Below are 22,157 nucleotides of genomic sequence, written 5' to 3'. Positions count from 1 at the left end.
GGTAGAATTATTCGGGAATCACCGGCTCGTGCCGTTTGCCGGATGAGAGAATCGTAATTGTTCAGATTCTAATCCCTAACCCCAACGAAAATGGTGATTTTCCGATAAAACACCGTCTTAAACTCTCATTTTTAAACATTTTTTTAAAACAAAAATGCCAATTAAATTGAAAAAAAACTCACTATTCCAAACGCGATTGAGTTTTCCAAAAATTTTGTGTCTTTTACGATAATCTTTGGATTTACTAAAGGGGGAGAACTACCTTAATCACATTCTTTTCCGGTTTCAATTCATTTTAAATTTTCATCGTGAAAATTTGAATAACCCGTATCGTATCCGAATAAAAATCGGTTTTTCTTCGTCAGTATAAGCCATTCCACTCTCGGAATTCCTATCAACAATAAACAAAACCTTTACCACCGGATTACCGTATTTTCTTCTCATGATTACGCGGTGAGCGATCGTCTCAGTAGCATGAAACTCACCGGAAAATCAATGCTACGGTATAATCGCGACACAAACGAGATTCGCGGGAGGCAAAGCATGTCAATCCTTCGATTACATAATCCAACGATCCAATGATTTTGCTTGTAATAATGAACCAAGTGCGTCAATGCGAATCTCCAGGTGGATCCGTGGGGATTCACGAAATTCCCATCCAATTCAATTTTTCAGCGTCTGACGATGAGTCACATATTGTAACACGAAGAGATAAAAATGAGACACTTCATTTCGTTACTGACACAGTTAATTGTGATCCTGAATTTACGAGTGAAACTAATAAAAAAAAAACACTTAAAAAGATATAACTTCGTGAAAAATAAACCGATTGGGGTCGACATGACGTTCTCTATATGATTATATATGTATATATGTATATATACTATAAATATTTGGTATTTATATGGACTGTTGCAAATTCTACTCTCAATTTTTCGGTGCAGTTCCGGAATTTTTTAACATTTAGTATTTAATTTCCAGTGAAAGTTTAACTTTTTTCGTTATTGGAAATTCGGAAATTCCTGGAAAAGTGAGTGACAACGGAAAAATCCAGAGAAATATTTTGTAAAAATGACCGAAGTTAAGTTTGATTAGCAATTATGAAAGTGACTGAGAAAATTCACGTGACGATATCGTAATTTTTCATAACAAATTTAGATAGAAATTACGGAACGCTTCGAAATAATTCTTCAACGTTTTCCTCCATTTATCCTTTGAAGGGAGTTATTGGCGACAGTCGGCGGAGTCTCGGCCCACTGTTGGCCATTGTCATCTCTTGTCAGGATAGATGTTGACCCAGACTCATGAAAAAATACGTAATTTTTATAGAATATTTCTCTGCGAGTAGTTACAATTGTCCAAAAGATGATAAAAAAGAAGTTCTCAATCAATACAGAGGCTCGAATGTGTTGATAGTTCAATCTGGGGCACAATGGGAAACTCAAAAAAATGAAATAGTAATTTTTTTTGTTTATTGATGTACATTTATATACTTAGAACGATTTTAACGTCTAAATTGTTCATAATCATTCACCAGATCAAACTTTAATTTATTCTGAATTGATTTCAGTGGGAAAGTGCTAAACTATAATAAGTTAAACCCGAAAATTTCGATAACTGTATTTATCTCATAAACGCGTTATTTTAGAACAAAACCTCAAGAGATCTTTTTTCTAGCTGATGAAATTTTCTGCAAAAAGTTCTTTATGACATTTTCTTCTAAAATCGTTCGTTCCAGAACTAAATTCTCAATTATGAAAAATTTCGTTTATCACTTATTACAGTTTATCACTTCGCTACTGGCGTAATTAATTTATTTATAATTTTCTTTTCCTTCATTTCTATATTTTCCTTTCTTTAATTACATTATACTAAACTTTTTAATTTTTAATTTTCATCTTTCCGACGTTTTTACCATTACGAACCTTCCAAAAACTACGGAGCGAGTAGTTTCACGTCCTGCCCTTTTATAGCCCACGAAAAAATTCAAAATTTTAAATATTTTCGGGGTTTATTTCCCCCAGCGTGCCTCCGGCACCCTTCCCACCCGCCCCCGGCACCTCCCCCCGTCCCCACCCCCCTATCTGATTTATTTATTTTCCAGCAACTCTAATAACTAACGTTAATGAACGCGTATGGAATACCGAGTATAGTACGTAATTGGATAATCACAGACGTGTGTAATTTATTTGAAATAAACATTTTAAGTCACATTATAACTCATAACGTCATGTTGAACGATATATTGCATCTCCTGATCTCCAGACGATCGAGAGTAACAAGATTTTGGTGCCATTTTATACTTGTTCGTCTCGTTATGGGTTATCCGTTTACGACAATGCGGCTGTGGCGTTAAGTTTATGGTAGTCATGATAAGGTGGTACGGTCGGGAGTGACTCGGTAAAGATACGTATGTGCGAGCCTTGCGATGGGAATTGTGTGTGCCGAGTACCATCGTCAACAGAAAATACAACAAACGGCTTGTGTACACTGGTGATATCTTTGGTGCACACACAACCGACAAAACTGAGAGGGAAAAGAGCGAGGTCGACTGGAGAACAGAACTTACTCCTTCAAATAGTGAGAATTGTTCTTGATATTGTTTTTATATTCTGCGATGGGAGAAAAATGTCAATCAAATTTTCTTCAGAGAAGAATTTGCTGGGGATTTTTTAATGGAGATTTCGGGGGATTTTTGGGGAAAATAAATGTGAGGGTAAAATTATAGTTTTCTGTCAGCGCGGGTGACAGCGAAGGGAAAATGGAAGTTTTATTTTCAAATTCTATTTCTTTCATTTTGAAGGATGCAAAATAGTGAATTTTGGAAATAGTGCGTCGGTTCTTATGAAATTGCGAAATTTATATTTGAGAAGAGACATAATCTAGTGGGGTAAACAATGGAAATATGATGGATTAAGAGAATAACTGATAGTGTAAATAAATTTTGTAGTTTTGGGAACTTTGAATGGTGATATGACGTACCATCAGAGTAAAATTTTCAATTTCATTATTATCGAGGGTGAAATGTTTATTTTTCGATGAACTAATTCTAATGCCCTCAATAGTGACCTTGTACAGAGCCTAACTATTTGGGTTTCCAAAATAATTATTTCATTCTGTAAAATAATCGGATTGAAAGTTATACTCTAATTGTAAGTTACGTAGACCCTTAAAGAATTTTGAAAAAATGCCAGCGGATGTTGAGAAGAAAATTCCTTGAAAAAAAATATGTTATCAAGGGAGAAATACAATGAAAATAGTTCGGATTTAGAGGGGTAATTTATCGTGGAATGGATTTTTTTTGGGTTTTGATAAACCCTTGGAAAGTGATGAGTTAAGAACATTTTTTTTTTATTTTTGGAGGAAATTGAACTGCGTAAAAAAAGGATATTTTCCGAGGAGCGAAATTTGTTTAAAGTAGATCTACCCTCAGGTCGACATTGTACCCCCGGATATGATGATTTGAATATTTTCAGTTGCCGAATTTTAACAACTAATTGTAGGAATAAAATTCTAAATAATTCGTGCATAGTCAAGAGTACATAAATTAAATTTAGGAAATTATTGATATGTTTTTGAATATTTCCTTCTTATAAACAAATAATATATCTTGCTTCCCAAATGGTAAATTATCTTTTACGAAGTGTCAAAGAATTTCTCCATTTTTCACGTCTAATGATCATAAATTCGGAGTTTAATCTGTGAATACAACGGAAATGTTGATTTCCTCATGAGACTTTATTAAGTTCTGATATTTTACCTTTTTTCAAACGGAAGTGATCATTAAGTTCAGAAAAAAATTACGACTTCAGATGTGATTGAGTTTTCGAAAAAATTTTGTGTAGTTTTCGATGATCTTTGGATTTACTAAAAGGGTAGAACGGCTGTAATGGATCGCAACAAATAATAAATCAGAAAAGTTTCAAGTTATCAACTGCAAACACCTGTTCCAACAGATTTTATTTTTTCTTTCTAGAGGTGAGGTTTTATTCGAGACGAGAGAAACATAAAAACATATCATGACAGGCAAAGGTTTATCATGTTCACCAAGGTCACAGACAAATCTGGAAATGTGGAGATAGACATTCGATTTGAATTTCCGGTTAAAATACGTGGGAAATTGTGGCGGGGTAATCAACGTTTTTCACAGACTGTAAAAGTAATTATTTATCAACAATAGTGCTGCTGAATAAATAGTAAAAAGGAGGTGGGCAACATATGTCATGTACTAATTTGATCTCTTTTAACAATTTTTTTTTGAACAAATCAGAAAACTTGAAATGTCTCGAAACTTAATACGAATGGGGACATATTCTCATCGATTGCGATAGAGTACATTGAGATAAATATTTGAGAGGTGGAACATTGAAATCGATTTTGATACAAAATCGATTATCTCATGAACTAATGATCTGATTCAGTGGTCCTTTAATACAAATTATTCCATTGTCAACAGAAAATTTTCTGTCGAATTTCAAATTGATGAATGAATTTTTCGCAACGTGCTAACAAACTTTTTATAGACAAAACAAAAAAATTGGAATATCTAGAAAACTTAATGGGAACAGGTGCACATATTTTGATTGAATGAGACGAAGTATATCAAGACGAGTATTTTGATATCTCAAAAACGAAAATTCGTTGGATAGTCTTCGAGGTATTTTCAAAAACTGTTGAACCAATCGCACTAAATCTCGACGCAGACTCAGTCCTCAGTAACACCTGTAATTAGACCAAATTTAACATTTCTCCGAATACCTTTATTTCTTCGACTTACCAAAAGACTTTGTCAAGTGCATCCTGCGCATCCACTAGGGTTCAAATTTTGCATTTTTACCTTTTAGATTATTTTACATAATTTTCAAGCAAAATTAAAAAACACGAAAATCAAACGACCACAAAGTTTCCATTCGGAATCAAAAGCAATAATTTATCTTAAAATCCTGCTGCTCTTTCCTGAAGGGGATAAAAAATAACAAGATCAATCAGCTCTATTTATAATATTATTGAGGCGTCACATACAAAACATACATTTTTTAATCTACAAAATAGTAAATAGCTTCCTCCTTGCTTTCTCTGCCGCTACTTTTCCTTTCTGTCAGCCACGGATTAATAACAAACCGAAACTCGTTTCTTAATTCCCTTTTTTTTTATAGACCTCTTAGTTATATTGAGCTTTGTTTTTTTTTCATTGGGGATGGGGAGGGTTGCTCAAAGCCGAGTTTAAACAAGTCATTCATGAGAATGCCCCGCGTAATGACGGTTCCATTAGTCACGCTGATACGGGTGAGTCTCCGGGAATTTTTCGTTCAGACGTTCTAATTAAGAATACCGTCTTTCACAGAACAAACACCGTCGGCATCTTGGTTCATCGGTGCGGAAATGTCGTGCGGTCAGCAGGAAGTAATCGAGCATTACGCTTCGGGTTTAAATACAAATATCGTGGGATTGGGTTGTTGACGATTTTTAAAGGGGAGCACTTAGAGTTTCATTATTTTTCATATTAAGGCTGTTGAAGCGTTGCATAATTACTCGACAGTTTTTGTTTAAATTTTTATTGTTGGATAGTTGAAACAATCAGCTGCAAAATTACCATTTGTACATTCAAATTGTCCGACTTCAATTTGAGATAGAAATTTTTGAATTTTGGGAAACTTTCGGGGGTTTGAACGCAGCGTCAGAGATTAGAGTTTTTTTTTAAACAAACGACTCGTTAGTTTTTTAAATAAATTGTTTTTTGGGGTGGGAACCGCTTGGTTGAATACCAGTTGAAAAATATTGAATTGATTGAACCTTGAGTTTTCGATAAATAATTACAGAAAGTTTAGAAATTAACGTAATTGACCTTAAATTCTCATTTGAAAAACTTCATCAAAAAAATTAATTTTTCTTCCGTAATTGTTGAAATCACAATTAATGCGACATATATATTTCCTAAATATCGTCTGCAGTAAAAAAATAAATAAATACAAAATTGTTCCTTATAAAATTTCACACAAAAAACGTTTCTACATTTTTTCATTGAAATTAAATTCAACGACAACAAACTTTCGAATGTATTCAAACTTTTTGAGTGGCAGGGGAGGGAACCGTGTTTACCTGTCATCCTATTTATTAAAGGAGAAGCACATAAATTAAGTTAGCTACGTAAGACATTGGCTAACTTCATGCGTAAGACTTTTTCCTTATTGGTCGTTCGGGTTCATAGTGGACGAGATCGCCTGGGCGCCGAATTTGAATTTATTCCGAAGTAGAACATGTAATATTTTCAATGGTGACTTAAACAATCAATTAGTAGAATTAATGGAATTGTTTATGTTGCCCGAAAATGAGGTAGTTTCGTTTCATCGTTATGATAAGTCACCATCAAAAATATTACATGTTCTACTTCGGAATAAATTCAAATTCGGCGCGCGAAGCGCGCTGGCGGTCTCGTAATAATAAAAGTAATAATAATAAAAGTAATAATAATAACAATATCAATAGTACCATATCGTTTAATCAAAATTACTGTGAAAATGTGCACTTTTCGAATAACTAAACCTATTAATAATAAATTTTGTATTAAAATTTCATTGCCATAATAAAAACGGTGGGAGGGGAATGGTTGAATTAACTGTGGTGGTATATAGCATACATTTTTACAAATAATTTTACAAATTAATTTTTGCATAATGGAGTACCAAGCGAGCGAGCGTTTGCCTGTACTGGCCAACACACAAGTTGGGGAGTACGGTGCGCGCCTTCACACGCTCGTATCTCCAATTTGATTGTTAGAATAAAAAAAATGTTTAAACATTTTTTGTTCATAATTTTATAAGGAATAAGTTTGTATTCTTTGGATTTTTCTCTACTGCCAATATTTACCGAGATACAGAGTAAAAACGATAAGATCGCGGATTTCGATTGTTTAAACAATCTTTTGGGGGTGAACTCCGGGGGGGGGGGAAGTCTCGTTCGTTTTTTTCTCAACATTAATTTAACCGATGGAACCATAAAAATCTTTTAAACGAATTTCTCGATTCAAAAAACCCCTGACGCCTCCCCTTACCCCCACATCGACCTCAATTTCCCCAAAAATCCCGGGAATTTATTAACACCTGTGATTACACCCCCGGGCTAATTGATTTTAATTAACCAAAATTCCCCGGAAATTGATGGGTCACACCGAGAGAATAAGAAAACAAACAAATGTCCGAAATTTTCATTGAAAAATTCGCCTAAAATTCTTGTCAGAGAAACATTTAATTAGGAAAACAATATTTTTCTCTCAGTGCAGTCATGAGCAACGGTTTTGATTTTTAATTGTCGTTGTACGGTTAAATTTAATTTCATTCGCGGGGGTAAACGAGTGAGAAAGAGTCTAGATCCCTGGGACAACCTGTCCTTTAACTGTAAACGTCTCCGAGGCGTGCCAACGGCCAGAGAGCGGCAGTTGAGAGCAAGAAACGAAGCTCGTAATCGCATCAGCATTGGCCATTTCCCATTCCACTCAGTGCAATGTGAATCCACCTTCATCGGTCTGGTGAGACCGAGGGGGTGGGTGGAGGGTGGAGGCTGGGAGACAAGGATATAAGGACAATACAAGTGAGAGACCGAGAGATGGAATGAGCAAATCGAGCAACGTTCGGCATGAAACAACCTCCGGGACGGCTTTTTTATCCGCGGAAGTTTACCCCGGGTTGAAGCACCGGCTGCGCAATTTCTTCTGTCCATACTCGGATTACACGAATGACGTCATAACATTATTTTGATTGTCACATCGATTTAAGAGGACGTACGGCGGTATTTCGAAGCCGCGAAGGGTCCGTTGATCTCCGTTTAAAGGTATGCGCGACCGAACGAGCGCTGTGATTGCGAAAAATATGAGTAAAGAGTAAAGTAAATGGGTTCGAAATTCAAATTAGCCGCCTCAGATGACTGAACCAATGAGGAATAACGGTGACTAACTTTCGAGATATCGATAGGATCGATGTTTGTTGGTTTTACAATAGGAACTAGCGTAAATCGCGCCAAGCACTGTAAAGGTTCGACCGGATGTGACGTTGATAAATATCGATAATTTTCATGAATCGATTACAGAAAATAATCGATTCTCGAAATTCGATAATTCGATAATGTCGCATCTTCTCGGTTAATATATCGAAGCGAGAATATGACGTTCAGAAACATCGATTATTTTCATGAATTGATTACACAAAATAATCGATTCTCGAATCTCGAAGTTCGATTATTCGATAATGTTGCATCTTCTCGGTTAATATATCGAAGCGAAAATATGACGTTCAGAAACATCGATTATTTTCATGAATCGATTACACAAAATAATCGATTCTCGAATCTCGAAGTTCGATTATTCGATAATGCCGAATCTTCTCTTTTCGTATAATAGACTAGCGTCACTACGGCCGCAGTGTTGATGCCGGTTTCACATTCGCTTCTTCACTAATCGATTATCGATTGTCAAAAGATCGATCATGACTATCACGCAATTGATTATCTCCATAAAATCCGGATGAAAAATTAAAACATTGAATGAGTTCTAAATGCAAATTAGCCGCCTTAGATGACTGAACCAATGAGAATCGAGCGTGACAGCCTTTCGAGAGATCGATAGTATCGATATTGGTCCTTTTTACACTAGAGAAAATTCGTCCGGAAATTTTTCTCGGCCGCACTTTCCATTTTTTTCCGCCCTATCACGACAAATTTCCCCAGAAAATCCTTTCTCCTCGCTGTCGATAAAGAAATAAATTTTAACTCACCCTAAAAAACAAAATTTTCCTAAAAAATCATCAAATGTCGAGACTGTCCACTGAGTGGGAAAACATTATTTTCCACTCAGTGAATTTTCGTATACAGATTCACAAGCGATGTGAAAGACTAAGTCAGTATTTTCAATGACAAAGTTAATTTTGAGAAATCGATTAGCTCATTCCACCTCTGAATTTTTTGAGATCGATGAGTGGGACTTACAAAAGTATGTTACAGTGGTATTATATCTCAACCTCTTTAGAAATTCAAATATTCATACCAATTCGCACATATTTTGCGTTTCTCGAATTTTTCAAAACACACATTGGATTAAAAATTCATCACTCATTCACTCGTTACAATGATCTTGCATTACAATTATCGTCAATTAACGTGGAAAATTGAGGTGAACAATGACAATGGAGATTTTACAAAGAGAGAAGTGATTACACATTATCAATGCAGTTCTGTTTCCTTGATTGATTATTTACATGAGAATAATTATCTGGGCGTTTTTTGAATCTCAATAACACGCGAGAAAATCTGGGAGTAAAAGAGATTAAAGAAAGTGTCAGTGCAGGAGGTCACAAACGAGACGACAATACAATTTTTTGTTTAATATCATATTTGTTATGGGATGAACAAATGACCTTTAGAGCATGATGGAAATCGATTATGTTGTTTAATTTTTATTTAAAGATTTTAAGTCGATTAAGTCACTCAGGAGCACCTGATGATTGAGGTATATGCGACGGTTTCTGATCAGAAGGAGTTTCTGATGGTTGAGTCGCATTTTTGGCGATTTGGGGAATTTTGTTGAAATTATGGGCCATTTCATGCTTCCGGGGACTACGGGGGCCCTATGGTATACCACGGAAATATTTAAAATATTGAAAACCCGTTTTTCATGTATTTAAGAGGGCAGTACCTGAAATGAGTCGCTCTGCACTTGTTGAAACGTTCGTGACGCTGAAGACCTCGAAAATAAAAGAATAAAAAGTGGAAAAATTGAATAGAATATAATTTAAAAGATGGGAAATAAACAAATAAACAAAAATAAAATAAAAAATATAATTAATCACGTCAGAAATGAGGTGATAAATTGTAATAAGTCAAAATGGAAATTTTTCATAATTGAGCATGTAGCTCTGAAACGAGAGGTTTTATGAGAAAATGTCACGGAACTTTTTTCCAGCAAATTTCGTCAGCTACAAAAAAGATCTTTTGACATTTTCTCCTAAAATCACTTGTTTATGAGATAAATGCACAATTATCGAGACATTCGGTGTCAATTTATTATAATTTAACACTTTGCTACTGAAATGAATTCTGAATAATTGAAGATTAAATCTCGAAAATGATTGAATGACCTATCTATTTTTTCCCGCCTTCCATTCAGCTCCCTGGACTGAGCTGATCAGAAACTGTCGCATTTACCTTACAAATGATCCACTTAAAAATTAATAAAAATTTCTCTTAAACCCGCGACATCAAGTTCCTAAATTCAGCAGTTAACAAATAAATTGACTCGTCTCCGTTAAGTTTTTGAACAATATCTCCGAATCTATGGGAGATCGTGAAATTTTTGTCATAACATTTCTTGTAGTACTCAATTCGCTTCACAAAAAAGGTCATAATAAAAAATTTGCTATCTCCCCTAGATTCCGAGATATTCATCAAAAACTGATCAGCCCCCAAACGCGACTTATTCCACTTCGCTCATTCACTTCGGTGATTTTACGACTTCACTACTCAATTCTCAACTCAAGTCTCTTCATGATTTAAAAATATTTTCCTTCATGTATAAAGGTCAATGTTCTTTCCCCTGAAATTCTCGATACATCGAAGTTTGCTGATCGCATGTTTTTTTTCTCACTGAATTCATGTTTTTGCGGTTATCAAATTACACCACAATCTCTGGAATTCGCGATGCAGGAATTGAAGGAACGTGGTTGAAAAATTTACAATCTACCATAAAACGTTTGAGTAACTCAAATGAAGTCGACCCAAAAAAAAATTACATAAATAAAAAAAAAGAAATATATAATGATGAACTCTTATCCAATTCAGTTGTATTTTAAGAAAATTTTTCTCATTACAATTGTAATATACATTTTATTATATATGCAGGCTTTTCTTTTTGACAAGTCTAAAGTTATGTGAATGATGATATAAAAAAAAGAACACAAATTTCACTTTTGACGAGTGAAAATAAAATCATCGATCAGTGAAAAAAAATAATCTCGAAATCGTAACCACGTGTCCGATTGACCCGTAATCGCGAATCAAAGATTCTCTCATTATATTTTGCTCGTTCTCTGTTTAATTACTCTTCATCTGTCGTCCATATGTATGTATATATTTGCACTCTACATAGAATTTATAATAAATGCAAACACCATTTATATAATATAGATATACGTGCTTCTCTACGATCTCACGCTACTGTTGAGAGGACAGAGGATTGGAAAAATTACCGAAATGTGAGAGAATTTTTTCCACAAAACTCTTCGTCACGATTCGATTCTGAAACTCAAAAATATCACAACAGTATTTTTTACACACGAGTGTGATGCAACGAGATTTGGAGAGAAATAAAACCAAAATTTTCAGATATGAAAAAACTAATTGGCTCCAGTCATATTTGAGATATTTCACATAATCATTTTACAATAAAAATTCCATGTCTACCAAAAGAATTGTTTAGTTAGAGGGGAAGAAGATCCCCTCGGAATTTTAAGTTGGTAACTCGATTTTTGTGCGGGTGAGAGGGCGAACAACAATTTTTTTTAACACAAAACTAACAATAACTGTGATTTTTTTCGGGGTTCACTTTCCAATTTTTGATTGATTCCAATAGAAGCCATATTGACGAAAAATATGAAAAAAGAAAAAGCTGAAGGACTTGATTAGTTTTGAAGATATTTCTGGAAAACAAATTGTAAACAAATTACGATTTTTCAAAAACGACTGCATCGATCGAGATATATTTGTGAGAAGATCGGGTTGTATTTTTGAGAATTTCCAGAGATTTATAGAAAATTTTTAAATAATTTCAGGAACAGTCCCCTTACCCCAATAAAATTTTACAATGTCATCACTGCACTGAGGAAAAAGTTTTGTTAACAAGTGCGTCTTGTATTGATAAAAACATACTGATAAATTTTCACCAAAGCGATATCGTGTACTCAGAGAAGAAAAACTTTAGTTAAGGAATTTCGCACTTGTTGAGAAACACGTCTCGAGACAACAAAATTTTCCGCAATTTTTTAAATATGAATATTCACGAAAATCGATTTAATGCTTTGCTACTAAAATAATTATTTTCCCGTCAAAGATCAGTTGTTGTGTGGAACATATGGAACATATGGATCGTGTGGAACATGTGGAACATGTGGAATATATAACTAACTGTTGTATGAAAAATTGGAGGCATGTTCATATCAATAACCCGTGATATTCAAAACTCAGCTGTCCGGTCTGGCAAGTGGTAACGAACCCCCTTCATGTGATGCCTTTTAACATCAATTATTTGTCAAAAAAATTATTTCTAAACGAACTCCATCTTGACTACGATATTGTCTCGGACCTTAACTTCGTTACAAATCAATAATTAATGAAAAAGATAATTTTAATCTCGCGCAGCCGCACAGCAAAAACGATTTTCTGAATTTTCTTGATCTTTTGAAACATTTTTTAAACATTAAAAAACTTCTGAGTAAAGTTATAAAATTTATTTATTTGGATATTGTTTGTCTGCAAGTCAGACAATTTTTCATTGCATTCAGACGTTTTTTAGTGCTTGAAAAACGTTCGTAAAAACAAATCTCTGAATTTCCCCGGTCTCTTCTGAACATTTTTTAAACATTAAAAAAATTTCTGACAGAAGTTATTTCAATTAAATTAAATTTCAATAAATCTATTGTCCCAATGATATCGGTTTCAAAGTCAGACACTTTTTTATCGTATCCAACCATTTTTTAGTGTTAGAAAAATGTACAAACTCTGAAAAAATTTATTCTTCCTCTTCGATTGCTCTTGTTACAAAAATTCTGTTGTGACAATTTTGGAGCACAAAATCGAATGAACTAAACCAAAAATTCTCCGCCACTTCAGTCATTTTTCCTCCCCTCCTTCCCTATAAATCCGAATTATTTACATGTGATCTGAAAGGATCAATGAGCTCTCGAAAAATAGAGTTCGATTATGATTCTGCACATATGTTTTGACTCGATCATTCACTCGTTTATCTCGTTCACTTGAAAGTCATTCACACGTGAAATTTCGAGAGATAAGGATGTTGTAAGAATGATAATTGAGGAAATTTGCGCAGCATGAAAGGGAAATGGAGATTAACTGAGTGAAATAATATCATTGTTCGAGGTCAAAGCCTTCCGCTGATAATAATAAAGATGAAATTGAAATCAGATCAAGGAAAAAAGAATTTTCAAGACATTATCAGTCGGGTTATTGCATCGAAATATTTCACTTGGAAGTTGTGACTATTCGCCCATTAATTTTGTTCAATTTTCCTGTCTTTTCCATTATCTGTAATTTCTGAAAAAATACAAATACTCCATACATTTCTGCATTTTTATTTACTTTTGGATATATTCTTCATTTTTTAAATGAATTATTTGTGTGCACAATTCGTCATTTTTTTTAATCATTATTTTGGGTTTATTTATTTACATAATTCCTTTCTTTAAAAAATTTGCTAGCAAAATTTATCGAAGCTAGTTTCTATTTATCATATTCTTTTTCTATCGGAAAACAAATATAAATCACTCCAGATATAAATTCACGCATATCAAACCCCTCGATTTCTTAATGAAAATTAATTAAAAAAATGAACATTACAGTATTTATCCATCACTGGCAGTGATAGCCATATCTTTTTATTTAATATATTGATAACTTATTCTCTCGGCCTAATCCTAAAAAATATTTTTAATTTAGTATTTAGCAATATTATACAACATATGTGTACTTCAAATACCAGAGGGAATCGCAGGTAAATAAATGGCGACTCTAAAATGTTTCATTTATAAACATGTTCATAAAATTTCCTATAATTAAAAAAAAAAGAAATTGACATGTTCGGAGAAAGGGCCGCATCTGATCAATTCTCACAAAAAATTTACTTATATTTTCATCAGTCATCGAAATCATTTTTTTCTACATCGCCATTTACAAGCTAAAAAAAATTTATGGCGTGACATTCAGCCAAGCAGTCTTCTAAGAACGAAAAAAAAAATTCATGAGCACCCTAAATTCTAATACCTCAGGTGGGATTCAATGTCAAACGCAATACGACTGATGAACAATTGAATCTTAAAGTTAAACTTTTAATTACTAATTTTTGACATTTCTTCATCGTCAGTCTGTAGGCCATAACACTCGTCATTTAGATCGCTCGGATATTAATTTTTCTGGAGATCAAGCATAATCCAGTTACCGATAAATAATTTCATGAAGTGAAGTAAAAAACTGAAGTAGTAAAAAGTTAGTAAGTAACTCAAATAAATTTTAATTTTTTATGTGCCGTTTTTAACATGAAAATTGGTCCCATAGTCGAGTGGAAAAACGAAAAATCTCCCGTTACTTTTTGACACTTTATTTACTGTAATTTTCGAATTAGTTAATATTATCGGCAACCGATTGAGCCACGAAACAGAATTTTTGTTTTTCAATCAAATGAGTCGATCAAAAAATTTCTAACGATCAGTGAACGAGCGACCCTTTCTCGCCGATGCTGTTGGATTAAGGAAAGGGAATGCGATTTAATTTGAAGACATTTCAATCCAAAAATTTATCTCATCATTCTGAACACAAATTTTAAATTTCATTTGCCATTTGAAATTATCTTTAACGTCCATAGGCAGTGGAATATTTTCATTTATAATTATAATAATTAACTGACGGACAATATCGCAATAAATGGCAGCATAATTTTTGAGTACTGCTATACCAAAATTAATAATAATAAAATGTAAATCAAAAGAAATAATTCAGACTAACACTGATGAGAAATAATTAGAAATACGGGCAGTGTCCTTGGCAGTGTCCTTTAACCCTTTAACACGATCATTTCAATAATGAGAATGACATTGGGGTTCCCCCGTTTGTGCGTATCATCTCATAGAAAATACTATTAAATTTAGTATGAGACTAAACGGTAGAAAAATGAAAATGAAAAATACGAGAAAAAAAATGATAAAATTGTTACCAAAATTTGTTAGACTCTACAAGAGTCGGGGATCACGTATCGTTGAGACGTGAATTACTCATGAAACATGGTTTCGACGTATGCGCATAATTCGAATGATAATTTCACCTAATTATTTACAAAAGAAAAAATAACCACAAGGTGAAACATTCATTTGTCGTACGTTCATTACTACAATCGAAAATTCAGAAGCGAAGTCTGAGGAGAGTTTCCGCGCAATATCTCCGAATCCAAGAGAGATGGCAAAATTGTTGTCATAACATTTATTGTAGTACTCAATTAGCCCCACAAAAAAGATTCTGATAAAAATCTTCGTATCTCTCGTCGATTTCGAGATATTCGTCACAAATTGATCGACTGTCAAAAGCGAATTATCTCGTTTTACCACTTCGCTACTGAACTTTTGACGTTTTATTTCGTTACGTTCGGATTTGGATTTGTTAATTAAATCGTATGACAAATGTTGAGTGTAACCTAATGTGGTCAGAGATCTACACGATTACACGATCGTTCCACACAATTAATTACTCAATTATTTAATTAAATCTAGTCTTAAATACACGTATTGGCAGTGTAACACAGCTGGTGTGCTTGTGTCTGTGTGTTTTCGTATCGTCAATATCTCACTCTAATTACAATCCTCGACGCTCGATAAACCCACTTCAACCTAGCTCTTACAATCTCCATTCACACTTTATCATAATTTACAAATAATTCTCTATCGGCTATTTATGTGTACACATTACTTCTCCATTGTTTTCCTTTCATTTTTTTTTCTTTTTTCATTCCTTTCTACGATTTCTCTTCATATTATTCTTCCACAGAACAGTTTGTGTTCATTTGGTATTTGTTAGATACCTCATCGCGAGGTGTGGAAAAATGTGAACACAGCCTTGATAATTTTATCTACGGGTAATTGGGTGTCAGATCAGCAACTGATGAATTCGTACAGCGAAAATGACGTGCTACCTGAATTTTTAGAATATAATTCATTTGAAAAGAGTACATTAAACTGACCGAACAAAATGGCAAAATAAAGAAAAAATGAGATGTGGAAAATTCATCAACAAAGTAATTAATTGATAAAGTAATTAATTATGATGAAATGGAAATGCAAAATAATTATTTTCAATTTGTTATGTTGCACTCAGACCATTCATAAGAGCACGCAATTAATGTTTTTCAAAACTATAATTTATTGGAAAGTTGTAAATTAAACTGCCCGAACAAAATGGCAAAATCAAAAAATTTTGATGAGTGAAAATTCAGCAAAAAACTAACTGAATTGACAAATTAATCAATTAAGATAAAATCAAATAATCATTTCCAATTCGTTATGGTGTACTCAGGCCTTTAAAAAAAACAGTAAAGACATGTGACTTTCCCATTGACTTTCTTCCTCAGTTCATCTAAAAAATTAAACTAGAATCTGTCGAATTCGCATTAAATTGTATCACGAAAATAATCCTCTTCATTTCTCTGGCCGAAGTGAATTCTTCCGCAGATAATTCTAATTTTTTAATGATAAATTAGAACGATCAGCAGAGTGAATGACACTAGTGTCTATCAGCGCCAGGGATCAAAGTTCGAAAAAACAATTTGTTCATAAGGCCACCAGAGTGATTATTATTTTTGTGCTCTTATTACTCTTCTCTACTTTACTTTTATTAATTTTTTTTTTGCATAATCGTTAGCTAACACTTAACATTAAAAAATAATTAAGTGATTTAGACCTTAAATAGATCATTATGAAATTCCCTTTCAATTTAGGCGTGAATACATCCCACAATTTGTTATCATCTCCATATTTATGATCCAGACATTTGAATTCATTGCATTGATTTTATGTCAAGCCAGCAAACGCTACATTCCAAGGGGTGAGGCACTTTTTCGGATCAAACCTGGCACTGCTAGACTCTTGAGAAATAAATCAGAGAATGGAGTTTATCATCATCAGTAGCAATTACATCATGAAATATATATATTTTTTCTATGATATATTTAATACGTGCTGATGCTTTCCTTCACCACCTCGCGATGGGCATTTTTTACATCTAGATTAATCGAATGAAATTGAATTTAACGAGACGAATGAACAAACTCATAATCTTCTTGAACCTGAATGATTAATATCCAACGATGTCAGATTATCTGATCAGTTGATAAGATCCTAGATCACTCTCTTCTTCGAAAAATAGATTTGTGGCAGTGGCTCTAATTTCCTAGATGATCTCTCCTTCCTCTTCTTCATGCGCTGTCCCGTTGTTCAGATGATGAAAGAAGCATCAACTTAAATTGTTGATTTTTTTTCTTTAACATCAGGCTACATTATCACGAATTTTTAACCGGCTTTCGGCGCTGCTTCACTCGTGTCGTTGGTGGTGAACCACCGTTGATTGCTGGATACAATACCAGGCTTACCTCGTCTACTGAGGTAGTTGCAGCTTTTCGTACTTGTATGTGCTTTGTGCTTTGTACTTCTGACTCCAATAGCCATTCATCCGGCTCACTGTGGAATTCACAAAAAATCGAATCAATAAAAAAATGTAAAGTCGGGAGAATGATGAAAACTGAAGAGAAATCACTTTCAAGTTGAGATGAAAAAAATTAGGCAAAAAATACCGGACTATTTAGGGCGGGAATATTTATTTGAAATTGAGGAAAAGTGGAAGGCAAAGGATTCATTTTCATTCTATTTTAGTTTCTCACAAACGAACTGTAAATCTGGAAACTGTTAGGCGAAACAGTCGTAAAAGATCGGATAAATTTGTTTGCAATCGCAATGAAATTTTAGTGTTCATCGTTCAATTTTTTTTATTGCTGGTGGAAGGTCTGAAAAATTTCTCATTGATTTTCTTCTCACAAATCAGTGTTCAATATTAATTTGCAGTTTTTTTTTGCTTTATAATGGAAAATTCAGGGGGACTAAATGGTGTCTAACAAGTTCAGAACTGAAATTTCCGAATCTAAATTTATGACGTGCTCAATGTTAGCTGAATAAAAAATTTAATTTCAATTTTTTTTAGTAATTAGAAAACTTCGAAAACTATCTCTCCATTTTTTCCAATTTTTTTGGAGAGTCATTACAAAAATATGATTTTTTCTGGTTTAGTGTACAGTAACTTCAATTCTATTCGTCCAGATTTAATTTATGACACTTCAAAATTTTGGATTCTCAATCATCTATAAAAAAATGTCGATGAATTTTCATTTTCAATCGCTAGCGGCTCATAATAACCAATTTTTACAAATAAAAAAATTGAGAAGAAATTGACAAACGTAATTACCAAGAATTACGTTACGTTTCATTCTGATCATATCTGTTTCGTAATTCTCATAATGAAAACAAATATGTCGAGTTATTATATCCATCGGATTTTGTCCTGAATCTATTTTGTTTTTTTTTTCGTGTATTATGAAAAAAAAATCGTAGATTTGAAATGAACTGTTGAAAAAATCTGAAAAAAAATTGAGAGATAGTTGTTCAACCCCAAATTGACAGAAAAAATTGCCATTTCCAATTGCAATTTCCAAGAGCTCGAGGCTCGCCGTTCCCCTCATTTGGTTCATTTGACATATCCCTAACATTTTTTAATTTTAAATCATTCACATCTTCCCTCGACTCAATAATTTCCCTCGAAAAATAAATAAATGGAAAACGACCGTAAAAAGACGTATTATCTCATACTAATTCTCTTCGAATGAAAAAATGTTCATAGCAATTAACTTACATGTCTTGTGGATACCAACGTACGAGCACCTTGGTTTTCCCATCCTTCTCGATTCTTCTGGCTAAAACCTGCGGACAGACATAAGATAATGACAGTAAATCATCGGGCATTTCCATCCGAGGAAAGTGAAACAGAGAGAACTCTTGCGATTAAAAGTTTCGCGAGAGGGCAAATGTCACCTTCGATTGCTATCGATTTTTCATGAATACTCACTTGACTAGTTAAGGTCATTGAATTTCCCGGCGTTTCTGCCAACAATCCCTGAGTCCTGGTTTTCGCTAGCTCCAATAGCCTGTGCTGAAGGCCCTCCATCACTCCAGTATCGAAGTAATCGAACAGCCTGGCCGACCACGGTTGTCTCCTGTATCTCAATTTTTTTCCGTTCCTTCGCACCAGCTTTCCACCATTTTCACAACTTCTCCTGCTGTTACTTGTACTCGTCTCCGGTTGATTGAAGTGACTATTCACGTGCCTCTCAAGTGCCGGCTGGAAATCAAGTTGATTCTTAAATTAGATTAAATTCTCAGGCGCCTTCCAGGAGAGCCTTTTCCACTATCAGTGATTTGATCAATATTTACGGTAATAAATATGCCAATTTTTTAATGAAAAAGAATTTACTTGGACACGACCAATGAGGATTGAGTCCACAAGTTTTAGGGACTCGACAATTTTAGGGGAAAGGCTGGAAGCATTTTGTTTCGTTCTGAAGCAAAAATGAAGAACTGAAATCGGCTGTCGCTGAAAAGGACCTTTAACGTGCTTTTTCCAATTGATTAGTCCAAGATATTCCACAAACGTCGAGTGTTAACAGCCCTTGGGGTTGTTTATGCAGTTTAATGCACAACAGTTTTGTAGAAAAAAAATGGAAATAAAAATAAGGGAAGTGCGGCATTTTCTGATTGGAAGGACCTTCTGATTGCTGAGTCGCACTTTTTGAAACTTAGTTGGTTTTTTCGAAATTATAAAATGAGGTGATCAGAATCTGTTAGAAAATTCTAAGTTAAGATAGTTGTTGATCGATGTTATTTAAGTTGCATATTTGCGTTTTTTTCTGTTGTCTCGATTGTATTAATCGACACGGGGAATACTCATCGATAGCTCACTCTGGGGGACAATGGAGCCCTCGAAAAAATGAAAATAAAATTTTTTTAGTTTGTTGATGTATATCTCGATGCTGAGAATGTTTTTTAATGTATAAATTGTTTTTAATCATTTGTGAGAATTGATCTTGATTCATTCCGAATTTATTGTAGCAGCAAAGTGCAAAAGTATATTAAGTTACAACCGAAATTTTCGATAATTGTGGATTTATTTCATAAACGAGTGATTTTAGGAGAAAATGCCAAAATATCTTTTTTGTAGCTGACGAAATTTTCCACGAAAAAGTTCTGTGACATTTTTCTGTAAAATCTCTCGTTTCGGAGATAAATCCTTAATTATGGCAGATTTCGATTTTCACTTATTACAGTTTTCCCATTCCTTACAGACATGATTAATTAAATTTTTTAATTTTATTTTCATTCATTTGTATATTTTTCATTTTTAAAATCATATTTTATTCATTTTTTTTTTCTTATTTTCGAGCCCTTCAGCGTTTCGAACGTTTCAACAAGTGCGAAACCCCTTATTTCAGGTTTCGTCCCCTCATCATTAATGAAAAAACCGTTTTTCAAAATTTCAAATGTTCTCAGGGTGTCCCATCATGCCCCGGATATTGCCTTATGTCCGGGTCAATCGGCATTTTCTACATAAATATTAAACCGCTTTTTTCCACATCAGAAACTGTCTCAAAACCTGAATTCTTTAAAACTCTGATTTCAATCAACAATTTAATATCGAACTTGAAAAATTTTCATTGATAAATATCAATAAATATCGACGATTCACCTAAAAGAACACCTCAGCTGATCAGAAACCGTCGCATTTGCCTTTAATGAGCCTACAACATTTTGGATATATCGAAAGAATCAAAATAAGCAAGTTGCCTCGAATCATTCGAAATGAAAATACATTACCCAACGCCATCAAACGATAAACGATAATATTATAATCACAATCCACGAGTTCATCTCCAGTATTACGTGGTAATCATCGACGAAAAGGACAGAGACAACATTTACATTACAATTAACGATTGGTGGAAATGAATGAGTCGAAGTGAGGAATATTATTCACTGAACAATTCAAAGGATAACAACAGGCTTTAGACACCGTCAGTTTATTACTCCGAAGTGACTAATCGATCGTGGACAATCGGAAATGAATGATTCGCTGATGTTTAACGCTGAGATGGTCGATAAATAGAGCGCATCGAAAGCAAGAAGTTTAAACATTTGTACTCGTCTCAATAATAGAAATTCTGATATTGATGGAAATCGCAAGACAATTCAGTAGCAAAGTGATAAAACGAAATAAGTGACTCTGACTATTGATTAGTTTTCGATGAATATCTCGAAATCTAGGGGAGATAGAAAAATTTTCGTTCTAAGCTTTTTTGTGGAGCAGATCGAGTACTACAATAAATGTTATTATACAAATTTCGCTATCTCATGAGGATCTGAAGTTATTGCGCTAAAACTAGACAGAGATAAGGGAACTTATCTTCACCAGTTCGCGACTGAATTCGATTCTGATGTTTTGGGTTGAGAAAAAACGAGAGTAGTTGATAAACTTTTTTTGATTGGGGTAAAATATCTGCGATTAAATACTTGTGACTGACAAAAGTAAATCAAAATAGAAGAAAGAATTAAACAAATAAAAAAGTTGTGATTGAAAACTGTCATTCGTGCAGAGCATCATAAGACACTTGTCAAACGACGAAAGACGATTATCGATAGTGTCAGAGGAATCTGAATCGCTGGGTAATCGACTTGTGCATGTTCCCAAAATACATGATTACAACTTCATTGATAAATAAAAAATTTAATTTGAACGATTAGAATATTTTCATTCGGAACCAAAATCGAGTGTTCACATCTTTTTGTTCGTTGTTCGGACTTTCGCGACAAAAATACCAAACAATTATGATTTGGTCCTAAAATAAGAGAGATCTGATGATTGAAAACTCATCGTTTTATTTTCAAAATGCGAAGTTCGAAAAGAAAAATCCTAAACAGTCTGTAAATTAATTTATTTATAATTCCGCATCGAAGTGGTAAAATACGATCCGTCGACTTGTCCCTTAGTCGAGTTTTTGAACAATAGCTCCGAATCTAAGAGAGATACCGAAATTTTTGTTATAATACTTGTTGTAAAACTTAGTTCGCCCAACAAAAAAGGTTCTAACAAAAATTTTCCCATCTTCCCTAGATTTCGAGATATTCATCATATAAAAACAGGTCAATAGTCAAAGGTGACTCGTCTCGATTTACCACAGCGCTACTGAATTGTTATTGATCATTTGAAATACCTTATCACAAAAAAAAATATATTGGAATGCCTTT

At 33.8% G+C, this 22,157-nt stretch overlaps 1 protein-coding gene across 2 annotated transcripts in view; it reads right to left on the bottom strand.

Annotated features, from left to right (window-relative positions):
• Nucleotides 1-10,809: 10,809 nt before the first annotated feature.
• The window catches only part of Jing (jing), a 151,747-nt gene continuing 140,399 nt past the window's right edge, over nucleotides 10,810-22,157 (bottom strand). For both annotated transcript variants that reach the window (XM_064135804.1, XM_064135805.1), the window contains exons 6-8: nucleotides 18,928-19,200; nucleotides 18,715-18,782; nucleotides 10,810-17,492 (exon numbers count right to left, since the gene is read on the bottom strand). In XM_064135804.1, the coding sequence (XP_063991874.1) occupies nucleotides 17,315-17,492; nucleotides 18,715-18,782; nucleotides 18,928-19,200 (519 nt within the window). In that variant the 3' untranslated portion in view covers nucleotides 10,810-17,314. The remainder of the gene's footprint in view (nucleotides 17,493-18,714; nucleotides 18,783-18,927; nucleotides 19,201-22,157) is intronic.

This window comes from Diachasmimorpha longicaudata, chromosome 16 (assembly GCF_034640455.1).
Source record: "Diachasmimorpha longicaudata isolate KC_UGA_2023 chromosome 16, iyDiaLong2, whole genome shotgun sequence".
NCBI lineage: Eukaryota > Metazoa > Arthropoda > Insecta > Hymenoptera > Braconidae > Diachasmimorpha > Diachasmimorpha longicaudata.
Note: the sequence above shows the minus strand (reverse complement) of the source record. Positions and strands in the feature narration are given on the sequence as shown.